We start from the raw sequence: 23,244 nt of genomic DNA, 5'->3' as shown, positions 1-23,244 counted from the left end.
CAGCTAATAAAATACTTTAAGAACCATTTTGGATCTATTCTATCTACAGGTTTCCAAACATTCAAAGTTCCCACTAAATCACTGCAGCATTACCCCAGGTAGTCATCCTCTCCTATCTTTCAAATAGCGTACAGTACGAAATGTGCCAGTTGTTTATGACCTGCATCCACTCTCATCCTGCTTAAACATGATGCCAGCATATTATGACCGTAAATCATAGACAGCAAAAATGTTGCCTAATGAAACTAGAGTGACAGAAAATTGTTAACATGCTAAAGAAATTATTCACATGGCACAGCAGCCTCCCTTTGTATGGTCCTGTCCTTATATTTGCATGAACTCTATGCATTTCTTGAGCTTGAAGTCCTTCATTAGGATCTGAGTTTTAAATTCCACTGCCCTCAAAAAAAAAAAAAAAAAAAAAAGGTAACACCTTAGGCAGTGTAGAACTAGTGAAGCAGCAACAAAATGATTATTATATTTAAAAACTGAAACACTGTTCCAACTGCAGGACTATTCAAGTCACACAGAAGAGGTAGGCTATGCATCCACATAAGGAGCTGAGTAAACAGACCATCACTTTGTGGTCCAAGTACCACCATTAAGATCTGTCTGCTCTTCAGATAAGTTCCTCCACATATGTGAAAAATGGGGTTAGCTCCACTTCTCTATTTACTGGGACAGGGGAAGGTATTTTTCTACTAGTCCAAGGAAGAAGCAAAGAAATTAAGTGGTAAGTGCCTTTCCCAGTACCTTCCAGTACTACTCTAGAGATGGTACATTTTATGCACCTCTCTTCATTACACAGTATGTCTACATATTCAGAAAGAAGTTTTGGTTCAAAGGTTAAAATTTCCACTTTCACTTACAGTCTAGGCCTTAGACACAAGACACACACACACACAAAACCAACAAAAAACCAAAACAAACAAACAAACAAAAAAGAGAAGCATTCAGCCTATGGCCTCTGGATTGTACCCAGCCCACCAGAACAGTTCATCCGGCCCAATCCTTGCTCTGGAAGTCATGAGACAGGGCACAGAGTTGGGAAGAGAGATGAATTGCTCCAGATGATTATTCATGAAACGCTGCCAAAGGATCCCCACTCTCCCCCTACTCCCATCATGTAACTTGAGCTATGGCCATCATATGACTAAAAGGCAAGTATTCCCCATCACAGAAAATACATCTTAAATCACATGAAAGCAGGTATGAAGGTTGTCCACATGACAATGTTTCTTGTAAACTTGTCAGGTACACGTCAGTCACATATCACCCCAGCATGGATCCTCCTGGTGAGGAGAGGAGTGTGCATCTACATGGCACATGAAGAGTTTGACCCCTCAGTTCCTCCATTAGATGCTACGGGGCTTATTTAAGACTATGTGACACTTAACTGGCTTCAGAAAAGAGGAAGAAAGTTCAAGAGTTATCATCCACTTGTGACCGAGTTTGAAGAAATTATTCCATTCAAAAGGTTTGTTTGAGCCTGACCTGTTTTTTCAAGTTTCACACTCTTTAACAAACAGCTGAGGTTGAAGCTCATGCTAACAGTGTTTAGGAGCCTATTTTTGAAGACTATTTTTCAGTAGCATTCTTCATCTCCAAAATCGGGTAGGTCTTTAAAAATAAACTTCATAGGAATACAGTAGGAAAGAGTTCATAAAAATAGACTCAGGAGTCCAATAACAACCTATAAATCATTCATTCCCATCACACACTGACTTGCAACAAGACTTCTGCTTTTACTAAAGAAAGGAGTTCAGAACATTTAGGGACAGGTTCATTCATTCTAACCCGAGAGCATTTTAACTTGCTCCCAAGACAAGGATATTACAGAAGACCATGGTGTAAGTCATCTATCTGTCTTGGCTTAGACAGACTCCAGTACTATCTCGCTGTGGCTGACAGAAGGGATGAGTGAGGTTGTCCAAGTCCCTTGAGAACTCAAGGCAGATCTCAAACAAGCTGAGTCCTACTCATGGGATGTCTACTGCAGAACTGCACTCCTCCTTATGGAAACACATTGTTTGTATCAGAAAGCTATAGGCAACAGGAAGAAAGAGTTGAAATGGGGCGGGGAGGGGGAGGAGGGTAAAAAGAGGTTGAATAATACCATGGCTAAAACCAAATCAAGTGATAGAGGAGCACACGGTGCATCTGCAGGCACTACAAAGGCTGTCTGCTCGCCCCTCCCATCCCCAGCCCAGTAAATTAGCTTGACACCAGGGGTTTTTGTTGGAATTAACACAGTTCAGATTACTTGGCTAGAGTCTGAAATTCATTTAATGCTTACTGTAATCAATATACTGATCAGTCACACCCACTGTGTGGCTCCAAAAAACTAAATATAATTACACAAGAGAGTAACTTAGAAAAGCTATAGACCACGTTTGCTACAGTAAAGATGTATTGGTTGTGATAAAGAAATACATAATATGAATGAACACATCCCAAATCATTTGATCATAATGATAGGAGTTGCCTTTGATCCAAGACAACTGGAAAAGTGTTTTTGGCTGAAAAGAAAAAAAAACAACCCACCACCAAGAATTCTAATTAGCGTGAGTAATACATGAACAGATTCAGTATAGAAAACCCACTTTAATTCTATAGTCAGAAATTGATCAAACACATACATGTCAAAAAAAGACTTCCAATTACATGCAACTTCTCTTTATTTTACCAAATTTTACTATTAATATGCCTAATTTCTAGTACTATCAGATAATAAAATCCCCATGTTCTATAGGGAATCCCATTTCATAGCCCAACCTGCTCCCTCCTAGAACCCTTCTAGCACAATCCCACCATGTTACTGGAGGAAAAAAAAAAAATTTGAAAAAAAAAAAATCAAATGCATGTAACCATCCAGTGAATAATGCAGAATCAACAGCCCATAAAATGAAACCCTCATTTAAAAGTATAATATCACTTTGTTTGTTTTCCTTAACAGCCTCAATTGCTCTGTATTTTTCTTGTTTTCAGGGGACCTATAAAGATGGGACCTCGACTATGAAAAGCCTGCGCAGCCAGCTGTATGCCATTTCAAGGCAGGCAAAAGTACAGGGCTAACAGGCATAAGCGAGGGATCTCCCCCTCCTATTAGTAGAAGATCCAAAGCAGGTTGCAAATGGTGAGATACACACTGGAAAGAACTGTAGGGTTTAGTTATTCGGGCATCTTCTTTCCCAATTTACCCACACTTCCTCCCTGGGCTAAGTGAAAATTTTTAATTTTGGGAGACTGGCAAATTTACCAGATTAGGCAAAGTCTGTTTGAAAAACGTTTCAAGTTTAAAATAAAACTTTTCCTTGAGCTCTGGCAATTGTATTGCTAACAAAAGAATTTCTAGCACAACAGTGGCAACATAGCACAGACTTTTTTTTAAATGCTAATTGGGTTAAGAAATCAAAGCCTATCATTTACCTATGGAGATAAAATGTGTAGTCTTTATGTTAAGAAACAATGCATACAGATTACATGCTACAGTCAGGCTATTGTCCTGCATTCTTTGTGCACCACAAACTAACAGGGAAGCTAAGACTCTATGATCTCTGGTAAATCAGCACCGATTAGACAGTATACGTGCAGAAAAAAAATCAGATTCATAATAAGGCATAAGAAAATTCTAGATTAGCCTTTTATAAGCAAAACTCAAAATTTTAAGGAGAGAACTATATTACATGTCAGGTTGGAAAGCAGAATCTAAGAACCATACTAGCTTCTAACGAATTAGAACAGCCATATTAGCTTCTGTTCTGCGCAGCAGGAGACCAGAACAGAAGTCATCCTCTAGTCATGGAAAGGACTGCACGATAGCTAAGCCTTTATAACAGTACCTGTGGGCTCACCCTGTACGCCTGTCCTGGAAGAGCAAAGACTCAAGTCTTAGCACATGCATAATGGGAGAAAAAGCCATTAAAAAAAAAAAAAAAAACCAGTTCAAGGTACAATCAACATTATCACTCACTTACATACTCATAACATTAACGTGTAACCCTTCAAAAAAGTAGATTGCTCCCTTGAGTGCTTTCAAGATCCCCAAACCTGTAAGCACACTACCACATTTATCACAGAGGTATTAATTAAGCAGTGGAATTGAACTGTTCACATCTCATTTTACCTAGCTTTCGAGTTGGGTAACCTGTGCGTGTTCTGTTGTTGCTGTTGTTAAAAAAAAAAAAAAAAAGAAAAAAACAGGAAAAAAAAGAGAGAAAGAGAAGTTTCTCCAAAACATGTATGTAAATGGCTAAGCGTGATACAAGACTGACTGACAGCAATTCTGACCGTCACTCAAAACAGTTTTGTTAAGCCGCCATCATTGCTACCAGAGAAAAATAATATTTTTCCTTTTGTTTTAATCAAATCTTATAAACCTAGGACGAAACTGTTCTTATGTAATTTATTTTCCTATGGACCCAAGTAAAACCTGACTATCACCAAAAGCAGTATTTATTAACGCTCCTCAGGAGTGCCCAAGATACTATACTAAACTGCATGCCATACAATCGAGAAGCTTAGCATAAACTAATGGCACTAATACCTCTATCTTCAAGGCGAACGCTACTATAAACATACTTTTTCTTGTTCCTGTCTCTTACTAGCAGCCAACAGAGTGACAAGTAACAAACTCTTCAGGAGCACATCTATCCTTTTAAGCAGAAATGGGAGCTAACAGAACAACACAACCAGGATATTGAAAACAGTAATGATCTACGGTAGGAGAGCAAAGAAGAGGAAGAAAAATGGAAGTGGGTGGACAGCAGCTGAGCAGCAATAGCAAATGGAAGGGGTGGGAAGGCAAAAAAGAGCAGATGAATAGGGAAGGAGACAAATGAGATGTGAAAAGAGACAGAAGACAAAATTACCAAGAGTTAGTCTAAAACAGCAGTTCTTAAATCATGGCTCAGCCAAAGGAAATTACAAAGTCAGCCTGACGGGAAGAGTAAATTACAATGCTGCTGTCAGCATCTTACTTCTTGAGCAGTGTTGCCAAGAGTCAGCCATGGCTGGGAATTACTGACCTGCTGCATGGCTGGTGCAAGCGCTGTAATGACTTTGTTACCTAGGTGTCTCATGAATAAAAGGAGCGATGCAGCAAAGAGCAAGCATATGGGAATGGGAAAAGGGAGGAAAGGAGAATCACCATTGAGCTCAACTGGAAACGAGATCAAGCCTTCACTAACTGGTCCGCACACTAAGATAGCACCACACAAGTCACACTTAATCCGAAGCACTATGAAAGCTGGAAAGCATTTTGTTAAACAGAGCCGCAAAACCTTTTCAGGAGTTGAGGTGAGCTCCTGTGCAAAGACACACAAATTACATAAAAGTGAAATCTATGGTGGACACAAAGGTTTCATCCAGCATTCTTCAAAAATTCCTGAAATTGTAACTGATGAAGAAAGAAAACTCAAGATAGGCAATACATGCAATGAAAGGAGAACTGTGATGTCTAGGGAAGTGCTCCAAGGTACAACTGCAATGCTTTAGCTAATTTTAATTCACTAAAGACCTTAGCCACATAAGATAACATGCTGCCCTTATAATCTATAATATCTTGATCTGTATAATCAGTCCAATCGGAATCAATGTGCAAAGGGAAAGAAAGTTTCCTGAAGATACCATCCTAACTGCCCTTCACCAAAAAAAAACTAAACATAGAAGAGACTGCAGGTATGGATGGACACAACTTCCTCCTCTCCCCTGAGTTAATCCAATAATGCAAGTAAGAATTAAATCATGTTTTACAGGTTTTTATCATTGAATATAGTGCAGCATTAGCCTTCAATTAGGCTGACTTACACTGCATCGTTAGCTCAGAGGGAACCTGGGAGGAAGTTAAAGGCCTGTTTTTACCAAGAAACACTACCAAAAAGACAGAAAATGTTTGTATAAGCTGAAAACGTACCGTGAGTGTCTCTTCTGTACTTCTTTCCCTTGGTATTGGAGCAACTGGAAATTCAAGAAGGGATTTTACCGTCTTCCTTTTGGCTTTTTCCATTTGAATATTAGTAAAATAGTTGACAGCAGCGAACTCAATAAGAGCAGAGAACACAAAGGCAAAGCAGACCGCTATGAACCAGTCCATGGCAGTAGCATAGGATACTTTTGGCAGTGAATGTCTTGCACTGATGCTCAGTGTCGTCATTGTCAACACTGTGGTTATTCCTTCAAAGAAATAAAGCAAAAGCACTGCTGAATCCGAGTAAAACAAAGTGAGAATAGGCAAGCAGCTTCAAACAAAGAATTTTAAATCACTTAGGAGTGCTTCTCTGATGCTTCTGAATAGTGCATTAGATTTAAGTCATGGCAACCATCAAATATCTATGAGCAGCTATGCACACAAAACAGTTAACCAGTTTTTAAAGGAGGCATGGAAAGCCATGACTTCAGCAGATCATCTACAGTTGAAGAAAACATGGAAGCCTTCATTTCATATTTTTTTCATGTCAAATTCAGTAGAATTTCTTACAATAAGTTATTTTCTAAACATTTTAACATAATTTAAGTTGTTAAATAGGGGAGTGCTCCTCAGACCGCAACAAAAACATGGATTTTTCCTGTAATGGGTTCAGAATGCCACCTATTAGTCTGTGTCTGTTCCTCTGATCCCACTTGTAATCCAGTTGCCGTTAAGTCATGGCAAATTATTTTGGTGCTAAGGAAAACTAGAATATTATGTTAACAACTCTGTTAATTAAGAAACCATCGCCTTATCTTTTAAACCCTTCTGCTACTAGTCAACCGATGAAATTTAATTAGAATTTCATCTTCTGAAAGAACAACTTTTTAATTAAAGTGTACAAGCATGGACACTGAACTCAAAACCTGACCACTTCATGGTAATACTTCAAATGCAAATACATGCTGTATCAAACCAAGGTATGGGGCCTTTTTTCCTTTTTCATCCAAAATATCCTATATAATACAAATCTAAAATACCGAGTATATAGTGAACACTGTATAAGTCCTACCATGATAACCTCAAGGAAGACTGACTACAAATGGAGATGTCTTTACTCTTATGAAAAGAGCACTGTACCCATTTTACTTCAAGAGAAAATGCATATGCTCAGAAGAATTCAAAATAATTAAAAGCATGTTTTCCAACAGGATCCTCACATCCCCTATTCCTAAATGGTAGTATTCCACCTGGGTAATCTAATATGAAAAAGCTTCACCTAGACACTGTCATACAGAGAACTGGAGACAATGAAACCAGTCCTTCCTATTGAAGAAGAAGGAAAGAAAAAAAAAAAAAGAAAAAAAGAGTAATAGCCAGTTCATGAAAGCACACAGAATATCTCAGAGCAAACTCAGCAGGATAAAAACAGAGATACAAGCTCACAAAACCTTCTTCAGTGGGAAGGTGTTGAACAAACCACCACTGAAAATATTTAAGTCTGAGAAAAAAAATAAATTATGGAAAGCTTTTTTTTTCCTGGAAGAGACCCATCCCTGCTTTGCCCTACCCTTCCTGATTCTACCTTTGTCCACTTCAAGCAAATAGTTTGTCTGAATTGTCGTTCTAAAGACATTTGTTTAATAGATGTAAGAATAGGGTGAAGTGACTTGAATGACCAACCATTCCCCAAATACAAGGAGAAGAGGGGAGGCCGTGACAGTATTATAGTTTACTGCCATAGTCTTTATCGCGTTTCCCCCTATCAAATCACTCTTCTGAAAGACTTGCAGTTGGCACTGCAATTGCCCTTGGATACATGCCATAGGGATTTACAGAGTAGGGAATTAAATTTGGGTAAAAAATATTATACCATTTTTATATGGTATATATAGATAATATATATAATTTTTATATATGGTATATATAATTTTTATATGGTATAAATAGATAATATTAATTATCTAGAGCTAAATACTTGCAAGCTTCTGATTAGAAATGCACATAACCATATAAAAATATATTAAGAGTATTTTTATATTAAAATTAATGTCAAAAACCTGTTTTAAAATTACTGCTGTCCTTCCTCTAAGAAACACCAATCTCCCACAATCACCAGATTCAGGTGTCTGAAGCTCTGACTGCAGAAATCATGACCTGATGTACCTTAGTTCCTTGTGTATCCTTCCTCTGTTACCTTTGCCAAGGTCTCCCTAATCATGCAGTGTACAATGGAAAGTTCTTTTGGTTAGCCTCTTCTGACAGTTCCTCTAGAAAGCTGGTACCATAGCAGGTATTCTGGTTTCATTCCTATCTCTTGTCTGCAAGATTTCTATCTTCTTTTAAGAAAACCTTTAGAAAACAGGGTCCCTGTTGGAATTTGTCAGAAAACTAAAAAGATACTTTTAGCCGTACTTTAAGCCACTTGCTTTCAAAGGCATTTTAAAGACTCATCTGTAACTTAGTGAATGTCCAAACTTTATTACTTGTTTTCAGTTTCACATATTGATATAATGACACGTATTACATCTATTGCTGTATAATTTGTACATTTTCAATTATCACATTTTGTCTGTAAATACAGATTCTACCTTTCCAGTTCATGGCAATACGCCTTTCAAAAAAAGTACCATTATTCAACATTACCGCAAAGGCAAGTAAAGTGATATACTAGTTTGCCTAATGTAATGCTTGAGTTGTGAGCTAGTGGGGTTCTTATTAGGTTTACACGTTGTTTCTCCTATAACTAATCATTAACCTTGTCTAATTTGTGACACTAAACAGTGTTCTGACTCACATGTTTGAATGGGCCGTCATATAGAAACATTAATTCCTATCACTCTTGACAGCAACTATCTATCTGTAGAAAGGCTTTTTGTAGAACATTCTTTTCCTGATTACTCCTGCTTTAGACTACAGTACATTATAAAGTCAAGACATTGCTCGATAAAGACTGCTTTTAAAAATGTTTTTATCCTACTTCTTTGTTAGGAATCATATTTCCATTTATGCTTTGTCTTCCATAGGAGCTTTTTTTGGTTTTTATTTTCAGAGTTCACTGTAGCATCTCATTCAAGCTGTATTTTGATGAGGGCAATTTTAATATCTTGAGATCATTTTGCTTTTTGAATTCATTTTCGTAATGGCAATGGCAGAAAGGAGATAAGAGCACTAAACATAGAATTACAGTAACAGGATCTAAGCCTTACTCATAGCAAGCTTCCACTGATGACACAGCTATCTTGTAAGAAGACATCTGTACATCTCGCACACTCCCAATCAAATTATTTTAAAAGGATTTTAGAAGGTGTGAGTTCAAGTAATTACACTACTGTCCACTGGAGGATAAAACTGCTCTGGATGTAGACTAAGGACTTGACTTGATTACTCAGGGCCAGGTCTTCCCAGTTTGCTCCCCGAAGCAGGTAGAATCCCCACAGATGTACATCCATGTGCCACAAGCAACCATCTGGTTAAATATTCCAAGTTTCTCCTCAGATTCCAAGGATTCACATAATACATTCTTCATACACTGACAGCAAAAATTCCTCTGAGTTTGCCTTATTCCCTTGCTTCTGCACTAGCACAGAGGCAGTATACCCCCAGGCACTAAAAAGGCTTATTCTATTTAAAGTCATTAAGAGAGGAAGTACTAGAAAAAGTAAAAAAAGAAATAATTACCAAACACAGTTCTAGCTGGAACGGACTCCTTATTTATCCAAAACGAAACTTGAGAAAGGATCACGGTCATAATGCATGGGATATAGGTTTGAATCATAAAATAACCCATTTTCCGTCTGAGGTGGAAGTAAACTGTCATAACAATATATTCACCTAAAAAAAAAAAAAAAGAAAATATTTTTCTGACTGTGCATAAAATTTTTGTGTTGCAGAATAACTGTTTCAGACTACCAACTAGGATTGTTTAAGATGATGCTATTCATATCACTTAATGTGTATAGAAAGATATGTTCCTTAGAGACAAGAATGAATGAAAGTTTTAAACAAAAAATCCTGGAAGTAGTAGGTCCTTACAGTGCCATTCTGTAGCCGCTACCAAAAATACTATAAATGTACAGCTAATACTGGATCACTTTTTACAATATAAGTACGATTTAAAAAAATTCTTTTGGTTTCTGTTGAAGAAAAGAGTCCCAAGACACAAGCTATCTACCTATCATAGTATCCAGAACATTGTGGTGCCTACCTGCCAAATACAACAATAACAACAATGATGCACATCAAATTACATGGAATTGTCTCAGCTTTTTACTAGGTTTATACGTCAGCACCACTATGATAATGAAACAAATGCAAAAATCATTGACAAGAATTAAAAATACTCTATCTAAAATGTTATTATCATTCATACTAAAAAAAAAAACAACCTGCAGTTTTGCCATAAACTGAATAAACTGTCTAAATAAAGTGCTACAGAATGAGCATTTTGGGGACAGTAAGGAAATTCAGTTGTTAACTCATAATAATCAATATGCGGAGAAGTAAATTTCTAGCGTATTGCAAACTGCTGCTTCATCTTTAAGAAAAATATCCATAGAGCAATACATCAAATGTATTTGCTTTATCTGTTTCATTTTGACCATCTCACAACAGACAAACTTGCTGATGCTTAGAAAATGATTCCAAATTTTAAAAATATTTTGGGAATATGCTTGTTTATCACCACACTGCTCATCAGTGATACTTCACTCATTTCAGATGCCTGTAGTTGCCATTTGCCTTATTTCTTACAGCACAAATCAGCAGAAGTATCTATTGTGACTAATGCATTTGTGCCTATCCTTATCTGACTAGAGGGTTTTTATGGCTTTAATAACCCATTCTGTATGCTGTACTTCTATCCCGAGATGTTTGCACCGCCAAACAAAGGAAGTCTTTTGTACATAATGTGGATACAGTGCTGAGAAATTACTTCCTCACCCAGACATCCTCTTGACTCTTCAAACTGCATTTTAAGCAGTGATTAAATGCTCATTTTGTCCCTCGGAGTAATGATCTCATTCTAGCTTTCTGAAAGACCGCCGCAATCTACTGTAATGAATCTGCAAATGTAAATCTGAAGGACAGAAACCTAATTCAGATTTATGCTCTCAGCCCTTAATATATACCCTATGACATTCAGTAGAATGCCTTACAGGAAGGAAAGAAAAAAAGCCTCGGGCAATGTTACAGGGTTAGTTTTACCTCAAGTTGATTTTCACTGACGAGGTTCCTACCTGTAATAGATTTAATGGTTTCAGTGGATACCGTATGCCCCAGCAGGTCATACTGAACTAAACTGGAAGACTCCTCAGGAACTTCCACTGACTTCTCAGGTCCTTTTGTCCAGGTATAAATCATTTCACTCTTTGGATAAGCATCTACAACACATTATCAGTTTGCATAAATAGGAAACTTCTCACACCTTACTAAAAGCCCAATCCAAACCTACTGAAATCGAACGGCAAGACTCACACTAACAACTTTAGAAGATACCCTTCATGATAAGTTACCCCCAAAAACCACCCTCGGAGGAGAATAAATAGGAGCTAAGGTCATATGTTGTGTCATACACAAATTCACTTCACATTTGAATGTGAAGTCTAAACACAAGTTCTTGCTGGATCAGCCCTTATTGGGCATGTAAAGTTTATCTTTAAATTAGTTTAGAAATTTCTATCTAAAATTTTGTCATTAAAATATACTAATATATAAAAAAAGAGCATGTATAAGGAAGATACATTTTGGAGATGGTGCACATTTCTTTACAGAAAAGAATGATTATACTAAAAACTATGTTATACTAAAAATGATAATATTTTAAACTTGTGTTTAAAATATTTGCCAGAAACCAGAGGTCAGTAAAAAATTCACAATAGCCCAAAAATAAGCACACCCAAAGAAACATTTTACATTTAATACAAAAGACATAACTTAGGGCTACCATTCAATCCGTACACAGCCCAAACTCCTGTTAAAATTAAATTAAAACAGTCTTGCATTTGAAATGGCTACGTCTTATTTCAAGTTTCACTGAGGAAGATATCAGATTCATGTCAAGTGCAATTTCTGCTGGTTGGCGATTCTGCCTGAAGAAATACGCCTGTGGAGAAGCCCCCACTATTGAAGCTCCCCTATTGTACAGCTTATACCAAAGCCAACTCTGGCAGCACCTCGTCTCCCGTCTCACTGGAGATGAAAAACCTTTTCAGGTTTTTTCAGAAACCTTTTTCAGAACAGGGATGAAAAACCTTATCAGAGCAGTGTCTTTAATATTCCCCTTTTGGTTGACTACCCAGCTGTGTAAGCTAAATGTATGCTAAGGAAAGACTGCGAGTAGCTTCCAGCCATTTCTAACTTCAGAGCTCTGGAGTCAAGGAAAACAGATTAATGTCCAGCCACTGACCACATCGGAGTGCAAAGCAGAGAAGTCAGTGACTGAGGAGGCTTAGAAAAGCGATAAGATAGTTAATGGAGTGCACCAACCATCCCCAGGTGGTCTCAGAGGTCTCTGCTGTGGATTCAAATCAGGGAATCATAACTACCTCCCTTGGTTATTATGCAGTATGTCCCAAAATGTTACTTCTAGCCAAAGTTTGGAGATTATCCAAAAATCTACATCTGATTTCAAAGCAAGAAAGGAAAGTCACCTGCACTAAGATCCCTCTCATCAGTCTAAAAATTACTTATCTAGACTATACTTGCCATGCAGACTCCCGTTATAGGCCAGGAGATAGACAAATACAACTAAAGATCAAATCTTTACTCATAACCTACACATCTAACTTAGGATATCAATGTGCCTCCACTGACTGTAGAGAAAGTCAAATAACCTGCTTCCCTAGGTGCCTTTTACCTGGCTGTTGGAAGGTGAGATGGATCTCACCCTCTTCATCTTCTCCAGAGAATCTCTCACTTTACTGAGTATCCAATTCCTCCCTAAGAACCAAGAAAAACTATGTATTTCAAGCAACTCTGTAGCCAGAATAGTGGGGTTTAACATAACAGCAGAATCACTGCCTGCTTTTCAATTCTCTGCCTGGGTTTAATTTTTCAGGCCCTAAATAAAATTCCCAAGGAACTTAACAGGAGTTTTGTCTGCATAAGGATTGTGTATCAAGACTAATATTCAGAAAGTTTAGTAATTGTTCAAAATCTACTTCTACTATTTAAATTCTGTAGTTACAAGAAATTTCATAATTGCAACTTACAACTCCCAAATTTGAGAGGACAAGCATGACCATCCATGGGAAAATCCACTAATCTCATGGGACACTCTGCACTTATTGTAAGCCTATAATGGAACAAATTAAATAGTCTCTGGTTGCCATTTTGTCTAGGCAGTATAACTTTTTGCATACAGTAATTGTAAGAAGCTGAACAAACAAGTTGGATACCTCATTGTGTACAGGATGGTGCCATTTCTCATTATTCTGAAGAGTTTATTTGGGGCTGTCATATTATGTGCAACAGACTTTTTCCCATTCCTGAAGAAAGTGTCAGGAGTCCACACCTTCGAAACCATCAAGTTATTAAGTCTTAAAATTTCAATAGGGCCATCATATTTTAATCTTTTGTCTACCCATGTCTGACGGAAGAAGACATCCATTGTATACTCCTGTATTAAATTGCAGAAAAACAAAGATCACATTTGCATGTATAAGTGCTTCCTGTAAAAACAGAAATCCCTCAGAAGCAAAGAAATCAGTAATAAAGAAAATGCTAAGTCCACTACACAAACATATTTCCACCAAGTAAAGTGTGTTGTGCACTTCTTAATAGCTTAATTTCTCACATTAGTCATATCAATAAATTGCTACACATATTTAATCATTAAGGAATAATTAATCTAATTAGTTGTGGGAAGCAGGCAATTGAATTTGTAGTCAAGCACATAACTGGAAACAAAATGATCTCTGACAATAAGTGTCAACAGATTTTTTAAAGAAAAGATATCCATGGATTTTCTGCTGCTGGCTAAATTAAAATACCAGGACAAACGATTACTTCCACTTTAAATTCAGGAAAGAAAATTTAATTTCAACTGATGCAAAGTAAGCTTTTAAATGAAGAAAGCTAAATATTTCCTTTGCCATGCCCACAAAACATGGATAAATGTGCATATATACACATTTGTTTTTAACTATGTAACTATCCCATTAACTTCCTCAGGAAAGCCATTCAGATGCTCCAAAGAAAACATGCAAACAACAGCTGCAGAACTGCAGACACAGGCACATCATGAGAAATCATATGTGAATGAATGGACGAAGGAATGCATTTCTCATCTCTGGAAGCTAAAGCATTTCACAAAAAAAAGAATCATGTGGCATTGAAAACGGTAACACAGAAAGCTTTAAGTCCTTTCTAACTTAGAGTTGTGATTTTGTTAACAACAACAATGTTGTTGTTAACAAGCCCAACAATGTTTTCTGACTTTATTTCAAACTCTTCTGCATCATGTTGCCATTGAAACTACTTGTATGGCCATATCTATTTGCACGGGCAAGGAGGCATGTCTGCTAGTGCAATGCATCTTAGAATTATATCTGTCTTCTTCCCCATGGCTGCATCCTCCACTGTGGTTTATAGTTAATCTATGAAAAGTCTCTTTTCTAGCTTCATTTCTTGCTGGTGACTTCATAGCTCATAACTAGCAGTTTCTGTTATTAGCTTCTACATGACAGATTTTGTAATATGAGATTTCAACCCTTCTCATTACACTGGGTACCAAAGTAACCCAGCTCTAAAAAGACATTCTGATCATCCCCTGTACTGAGACTATATCACACTTTGCTGTTTCAGTGAGCTTTAGGAGTGCCGCCACATTCAGATGACATTGGGTCACTAGCAGATACATTAACTAAAAATCACTCCAAAACCGATTCCTGGATCCCTGAATAGCCTCCTAACTAATCTCTAATGATGGATTAGGAAACACCTCCTGTAAACTCTCCTTTTGCCAGTTCCTTATCTACCTTCAGTCCATGTTCTCACTCCTGCCTTCTCCAATATAACTAATAATTTCCCATGTGGCGCTATGTCAAATGCTTCACTGAAACCTGAGAGATGCCATGCAGCCCTCATTTTAGATTTGAGGAACACATTACCAGATTTCCTTGGGACCAGATTCTTGTACCCCTCATCACACTGAACAGCATCATACTGTACGTGACAGCCATTGAAGGGGTAAGATGCATTTCAACATGAGACTGCTGTCACAAATCTAGCCCTTGAAAAAAATATCTTGCTGTCACATACCTTTCCATGTGATAGAACCAAATCATACAGTTCTGTATGGGAAGAAAGTTACTGCCCTGAAACTGACTTTCCGTTAAAGAAGTTCAGTACAAACATATAATGCACATATGGCTGTTACTTCCATGTGATTTCTTGGATATTTTATGAAAAGAGAAGCTATTGTGTGATTTAAGGGTATACCACTAGATTATAGAAGCTGATGAGAGTTATGCTGAATTTGACCTCAAATGAATGCAGATGCCATTCAGGCACAAATAACAGTACGTGCAAATGTAACATTTCTCTTCTGTGACTATTTCATGCATGTCACTTTGACGTTCAATTTCTGCAGACACTTATGAAAACTCTTATCAGTCAAACATTTATTGAAAGTGATGCTAAAAGGGGCACAAAGATCAGCAAAGGGCATTCATCTGAAATGAAAACGTCAACAAGTATTTGTGAAATGATGTCGTTATTATTCACCTGAGAATAACACAAGTTTCAGAAAGGAAAAGCAATTTCAAAGATATTACACACTTTCCCCACATGACTTAGACGCTCCCTGCAAGGCCTGATTCTGCCTCTATACCATGCAAGGCTGTTTTAAATCCTATGAAGTGAATTCCTTAAGCCAGCCAAAAACCAGTGAAAGCGTGACCAGAATCAGGCCTGATGTATCTAATTATAACCTGTAAATTAAGCTGTTACTAATCTTGCCTACTTTGCATGATTGACAGAACAGTACAGATGAAACATCCACTCCTTACTGCAGTTAATGGTTTCTCAGAACCAGGAAATGGCATTTTAATCCCAGAAATACATACCATTTCTACATCAGAAACAGGTCCAAAACTGGTGACATATATATCTGTTTTGACTTCAGTAACAGGACCTAATGTATGAAAAGGAAGTGAGCAAGAAAATTTGAATTTTGCAGGTCAACAATTCCCATAAATGATCCTGGCATGCGAACAGTTATCGCTTTGAGGGTTCTGTGGACGAGCAAGAGCAAAATGCAAATACAGGTCATTTCAGATAAGTCTCTAATAACAAGCACTGCTCAATTACCTTTACTACATAAGTAAATCAAAAGCAGCATTTCCATGCAAATCTCCATTCAGAAAACCAATGTTGACTCAACGGATAAGAAAACAGATGCCAAAAAATTAAAAGGCTCACTGAAAACACCATGCTAATTAACAACAAGCACCGAATTCAGGAAATCCACATTCCCCAAGGCATTTATTATTACCAGTAGGACCAAATGTTAGTAACTGGACTACAGATACTAGCATGCTATGCACTGGGCAATATAGTACTGCAGTATCAAGAACTGCATCCATATCCGGAGATACACTTACGTGATTTAATACTAACAATCAAATTAAAAGTTGGATATCTAAGTATTTTTGAGGGTCTGAACCTAGGTTCAGATGCTACTACAAAGCCTGTCTTGAAAGAACTAGTGATACTTAGGACACTGTTCAAAACAGTGCGCTGAGCAGAGGTCTTGCACTCTCACAGCTGGGTACCACATAGCAACCATCAGAGAAAGGAGTTTTGTTTTAACATATCACTTCCTTTACTACAGGACAAAACACCTTGACATTTCAGATGGGCATTCACTCTACAGTACACTCTACAGTTCCCCTTAAACCAAAGAACTCATGTACTAACTAATTTCACTGGGATTTAGGTCTGTTCCCAACATAAAAGGCTAGAAAGCTGCTAATCATTACCAGTTATTATGATGATTCTGTGATCAAAGCATTAGCTAATGGTTTAATTCAGGTAATTAACTCACATCGTAAATTAAAAAAAAAAAAAAAAATCCACTGATGGTCTTACCAAACAGTATCTATGTGATCTACAAATTCACAACCACAGTTTCTAAACACCTACAACTAGAATTTCTAAAGAGGATAAGTGGCTCAAGTCTGTTAATTCAGGCTTTATCATAGCATTTGCAATCTAGAAATGAAAGGAGGAAAGACTTAAGACTGTTAGGAGCAGAAGAATATGTCCCTCTTGGAAAGAAAAAAAAAAATTTTAAAAAAATCACTGTTCACAGATTTCACTTTGAATCAAATGTTAAAAGGAGAAAAAGAAATAAGCAACTGGGAAACAGGGAACCTATACTTCTTGCACCCAGAACAAGTGCCAAACTGTGAATAAAAAGTAAAATAAAATCATGTGAAATTATTTCACTAAACAGTTTGCAAGTTATGTAGAGAAGAACAGCTAAGAATTTTTCAGCTAAATGTCAAAAAAATGGCTTTGCTGGAAGTTAACAGTTTCACAGAAGGACATTTTTCCGTGATAAAATCTAAAGAAAATTCACCTTACAACAGCTGGTAGCTCAGCGGTCCCTGGAAAGTTGGATAGTTTGGCATGTCTGTCTTGAAGAGGTTTGAAGAAGAAACTCCCAAGTTCCAGATAACACACTTTCATACCACACTGTTTTGCAATGGGTTGCTCTCTAAACACATCAAATGGAAGCTGCTCCCCTTTCTACAAATAATGAAGTGTTCATTAGGTCAGGGAAATCCATGAGTGGTTAGACCACTCATTTTACTGACATCGTAGCCCAATGACATTTCCTGAATATAATTATTTCTGGAGAGCAGAAGAGCTCCAAGAGCTTGGAAAAACTCATACTAGAGCTGTCAAGATACTGGAAGTGAAGACATTCATCTGCAGCATTAGAAAATAGGGGAGAAAAGCCCAATCATACTTGTACATAGAAATAGAAGAGATCCAATCATAACTGACCTCCCATAATCACCAGACTATAATTCATCTAGGGTTGGTTTAAATATAGAAATATTTATTTCACCTAAATTTGAAATGTTTCTGAAATCAAAGTTCTATAGAAATGAAAAAGTCATTTTCCCCACATAGCTCTAATAAGAAGACGTAGGAATTAGTCTCTATTACTCAATAATAAGAAAACACTGAATATTGCACTCTGTTCCTAAGTCCCTTTCAGGAACTACTTTATTTGTTAGTTCTAAGAAACTAAACAGGAATATTCCTCAAAAAAACCCCAAACCTTTAACTGCTTTCCTCTGGCGATATCTTCTTTTCTTTAGCTCTCAGAACACTGTAATTTTATAATCATAACCAATTGAGCAAAGGGACGGATTTTTCCCACAGGCATCAGCTGCTTCTCCTCAGGCATTGATTTATTTTGTTTTATTAAATGATTACAGCTTCATGGGCAATAAGTGTTCAGAGATTTTTTGCAAGTTTATTTTTTGGAGTTTCTCAGAAAGAAGGGGAGAGCTAAGACGAAGAAGCTAATTTCCAAATCAGCAAGCCTATGATTTAATGCTATTAGAAATCCTATAGCAGCAGCACAGGACTAAAACTATGCTTGAGTTCACTCTTCAGTAACTGCTATTCTGCTCTCAAACCTTTATTTATTAGTAGGACCCATGAAAAAGAAGAAAGCAAGAACTCTCAGACAATAAGGAAGCCACAAAATAAGGCTGAAGTTAAAGTTTACTTTTGGTTGCTTGCCCAACATGATGGCAGTACAGTGACAAAACAAATGTCAAAAATCACATTTTAGGCCACTAGAAAATGGCAGATGAATGAGGATCTAGAAATATTTTAGGCATCATAACAGTTATCCAGCTCGTACTGACGTGCAAATCCTTGCTTTGTATCCAAAACCTTGGTCGAACAGTAAAATGTTTGGTAGGAGTGAAGACAGCAGGAAGGAACAGCGAAGCTGATTATCTCCCTAAAGCTTTTCCTGTTATGCTCCATGTCTTCCACCTACATTGTCAGTTCACAACTGTTAAGGCCAAATCTTGGATGTTCTAGCACATCCCAGTACTTAATGCCAACCCAGGAGTATCTATGGCGACACCAAAACCTATCCCTTCCTCTCGTTCTAGAAGAAAACATAACTCCAGCTGGTAACAATAGCGGGGGTACAAATAGTGAGTCATGCTTCTTTTTTTTTTTTTTTTTTTTAACTATTATTAATCGTGGGAATTCCTGTCAACGAGGAGGTGATCTGTAGTCACCTAACCTACTTTTACTGGTGATTTAAGCAGCATCCGAAATGAACATGTTGCACCACTTAATCAACTCAGGCTCTGCAAGCAGAAGATCCTATTAGAATCCTTAACACACTATTACTGGTAATAAAATGCAGCGAGTTGTAAGAAGGCCAATTAACTTTAAATACGACCATTTGGGCTTATCCCTCAATGGATGTTCAGAAAGCATCTATCCACCATAAATCTTCTGGAACGCTGAAGAACTATTTATAACATACTGGTGTGTATCTTTATGTCAATGAAATAGGAGGAGAGTCCTACACACTGCAGTGGGAACAGTTAAGTCTGAATCACTGCTTGCAAGATAATATACTTTAAAGAAGCTCAGGCAGGATTAAAGCAACCCCTGCAAAAAGCCAGAATAGTTCAGTGTTAGATAGAAATGTTACATATGGGCTGAAGAAGCAATGCCAGGTCCTAACCTTGTGAAGAGGAACATAAGACAGCTCTCCCATGCATTTTATGCCAACATATGGGTTGAACTGCAGCACAGCTCCCAGCGAAAGACTTTGGGCTCCATTACCCCTGCGTCTCCATAGGCAACTGTCACTGCAGAGATCTCCACCGTATGTAAACAGTCAAATCCTGTACAGGCTTTCTGTATATTGCAAATTTTGCCATCAAGAGTCATGCAACCAATCGGGAAGATTAGCAAACAAGTCTGTACAAAGGTTTCAACATACAAAGTACAATTAAATGCTAAGTGCAGTTATTGCTGCTATTATGAGATCAGTCCCAGGATACATAAACTACATGAAATTATATTACATCAGTTCCTACAGCTACATCTAAAAAAAAGAAAAAAAGTAGTTGCTACAGGTTTTTTTTTTAAATATAGCTACATGTGAAAGATTTGGTGCTTTCTCTTTCCAAGTTCTTGCTGCCTGAATAGGGTGATATCTTTTAAGTGAAGAAAAAAAAGCCATCATGTGAAGCATGTTCTCTTGTTTCATTCTATCAGAAAGAACAGCCGAGGACACCTGCTATATGTAAGATTTCTGTTAGGAAGCCAAAATAACTAGGTAGGGCATTTTTTTAAAAATGAATGTGGAATTCAAACACATGGGCTACATTCTCTACCAAAAGACAAATACAACAAATGCAGCAGCACACAATAACCATTGTCTCTACATATGTTCATCCATCAGCATGTCTGAACCCTGAAAAGGGAAAAACATACCTCCAGAAATGAGGACACTACTCTGTTTCTTTGCCTGTTCATCAGCAGATAATCTTTGCCGAGACGGCCAACAAGCTTGATACTGGTGCCAGTTTTCATGATGTGGACACCTGTCTACTAAGAACTGGACTAAGAATATCAGCTAATTTTATACAGGTCACTGAACAACAGACAGATGGTAATGACTTCAAGCATTACTAACCTGGGCCAAATTCAAATCAGTCAACTACAGGTATCTAACACCATATCCTGTTAAGCCTTTGAGTCATCTACTCTCACCAGCTGAGGAAGACTGGACAACTGCCTGAAAAAAAAGGATCAGCTTCACTTTACAGTGCTCACTTAAGTCCATTTGCAATCTAAAAAATAAATAAATTACTACATCTATTGTGCTGAGCAATGGAACCTTGAAGGTACGTGTGAGTTCCTAATAAGAGCAGATAATCACGTAGGTATTTTCCTGTTCTCTAAAAACAGAAAATTGTCTTTGCTCTTCAAACGTATTCTGTATTTTTTTTCTGACTAAAGTAATTCCTCCCGCATTGACAGGAAATGAAACTCTTCAGAAATGCTGTTCATCAGCTGAACATCACACAGCCGAAAGGGGCAGAGAAGCCCTCTCCTACCCTTCTTAGGGGAGACGATGGCCAACATATTTAATTCCACCAAGTACTCAGCTGCTCTTTCACAGGCACGAGATCATGAGAAAGAATATGAAAAGAGGAAGGAAGGAAAGAAAAAGGAAAATGAATGAACACGGTCCTGTTCCTTCTACTCATGAACCAGTGCACGTGGCAACTTCTAAACAGAAAGCCACAGAGCTATCGCTGTTTTGATAGCTGATAGAAAGACTTGCAGCTCATGCCAGACCCTACCTCACACAAATAATGGAACCCAAGAGGAGAGAGAGCTCCAGCTTTCACCGACTGATGGGCAACCACACCACAACGGGCCAGTAACACACTGTGGGCAATACTGTCAGCTTGTTTAGAGCTAACGTCAGCAGGCTTCACAGTCAACCTAAGAGTCGTGGGCAGGAGGCAAGTCACGCACCACCTTCTTTCTTTGGTCTGGCCATACAGTTGGCCATTAAAAGCAAGACACCAGAGATGAGATGTTCTCTAAAAGGCAGAAGTCATTAAAATTAGCAGATACATGGCAGCACACTGTGATGCTGCCCTCACCAGCTTCAGTCCCTCCATTCCTTCTTACCTCCCTAAGTGCAGTCTTAAGTGTGATGAGTTACTGTATCATGAAAGTTTCAATGGCACCATTACATTTTTTAAAGTTACGATCCAATACAGGTTTGAATCAGATCTCACAGGCCCTTACTTAGGCCAAGAGTTGCTCAGGTAAAGTCTGAAACCATGCAAGTGTTTAAAATGGCAAGTCAGATCCAGGCCTTTTAGTTCAAGCAAATAATGATCCTCTCAAAAAGTCATCTGGGCTTCTACCATCACTTTGAAACTAACCACCAGCAGAAATGTAACACAGGGATTTTCAGACAAAATCCGGGTTTTCCAACTTTCTATAGTTTCCCTTTGTGTCATACACAAAATTTTTAAAAGCAGATGAAAACTGGAGTCAGGGTCTAACTAGAAAATGCTTTTGCTTCAAAGTTTTCCAGCTGAATCAAAATAGCACTGTGGTAATACTCTTGAAGTCTTCCAGCAGATAATATTTTTAATTAATCACACTACAAGTGGCATCTGTAAACATCCTCTTCTTATGATCTGTTAAGACTATAGAGTGGTTTTGACCAGGAAATCCCCATGCATTACAAATTGCATTCTGAAATTCAGGATAATGATAAAATGGAGCATACAGTGCAGGGAACGGAATTGACTTCATTTCTACCACACTATTTTCAAACATCATACAGCATTACTTTATTCATTAGTCCCTAAATACCTTCCTTCTACTGAGATTCGAAACTCTTACGCATTTAGTCTTCCTGACAGCACTTGGGTTTTTTTTTTTCTTTCCTACACAAAACTGCCCATTCTGCTTTGTTTCATTAAATTTCTAGGTGAAATCTCTTTCTTGCTTCTTTAGATTCCCTCCCCTCCATCCCCCAAACTTAATGGCAACTTTCACTTAAATGGTCTTGAATAACCTTTTTCATAAACCCTTCTGGTTTTTTTTATTACGCTACCAAACCTCACAGTGCTTAGTAAGTGACAGCAACTTTTTAGGTTTTCTAAATCCATTTAATAAAGTGAGTTATGATTATATGCAAGGTGTCAATCAAATGACATGGGGAACTTCATTCTTCTGTTAACCCGCAACATATACCATGCTCCTGCATAAGAAGTACGAAGACAAGCTTCCATATATTCCACTGAGTTTCAAAACTCTCCTGAGAGACCATTTCCATATTTGTAAGCATGCTCAGGCAATTTAACTCCTCCTTTGTAACTACTGAAAATTGTGCTAATTACTGATAGCGTGGAGAATTTAGATCCAGTTTTAGGAAATCTCCAAAATCTAACATTTCCTACTGTGCTCTGCATGCAAAAAGTCTTCATGAATTGTTATTTGTGGCAACTCTGGAAGATGCCAGCAAAATTCAGAATTTGGCTACCTCCCCAAGTCTGATTTTAAACATTATTTGCGCCAGAATTAGAAATGTTTTCATTGATTTGAAGTTTAAAATCAGCATCAGTCAGACCTCTGTGCAGCTTTCTGTTCTTAAAATAAAACCTTCATTTTTGTTCGAGCCACGTGAAAACTAGATGGTGAATCAGCTTCAAGAATAAAACAAAAATAAATATTCTACTGTTCATCAGAAAGTGACGTAGCGTTAACGTTACCGAAACACACTATACTTTCCAAGTCTA

General features: G+C 37.6%; 1 protein-coding gene across 1 annotated transcript in view; it reads right to left on the bottom strand.

Annotated features, from left to right (window-relative positions):
- Positions 1-16,494, bottom strand: part of GABRA4 (gamma-aminobutyric acid (GABA) A receptor, alpha 4) — a 28,981-nt gene extending 12,487 nt beyond the window's left edge. The window contains exons 1-7 of the mRNA XM_009335226.1: positions 16,404-16,494; positions 15,976-16,043; positions 13,306-13,526; positions 13,120-13,202; positions 11,146-11,289; positions 9,590-9,742; positions 5,915-6,174 (exon numbers count right to left, since the gene is read on the bottom strand). Of these exons, the coding sequence (XP_009333501.1) occupies positions 5,915-6,174; positions 9,590-9,742; positions 11,146-11,289; positions 13,120-13,202; positions 13,306-13,526; positions 15,976-16,043; positions 16,404-16,494 (1,020 nt within the window). The remainder of the gene's footprint in view (positions 1-5,914; positions 6,175-9,589; positions 9,743-11,145; positions 11,290-13,119; positions 13,203-13,305; positions 13,527-15,975; positions 16,044-16,403) is intronic.
- Positions 16,495-23,244: the final 6,750 nt, after the last annotated feature.

The sequence above is a fragment of the Pygoscelis adeliae genome, unplaced genomic scaffold, assembly GCF_000699105.1.
Source record: "Pygoscelis adeliae isolate BGI_AS28 unplaced genomic scaffold, ASM69910v1 Scaffold21, whole genome shotgun sequence".
Lineage (NCBI taxonomy): Eukaryota > Metazoa > Chordata > Aves > Sphenisciformes > Spheniscidae > Pygoscelis > Pygoscelis adeliae.
This window is presented reverse-complemented; position numbering and strand designations above follow the sequence as displayed.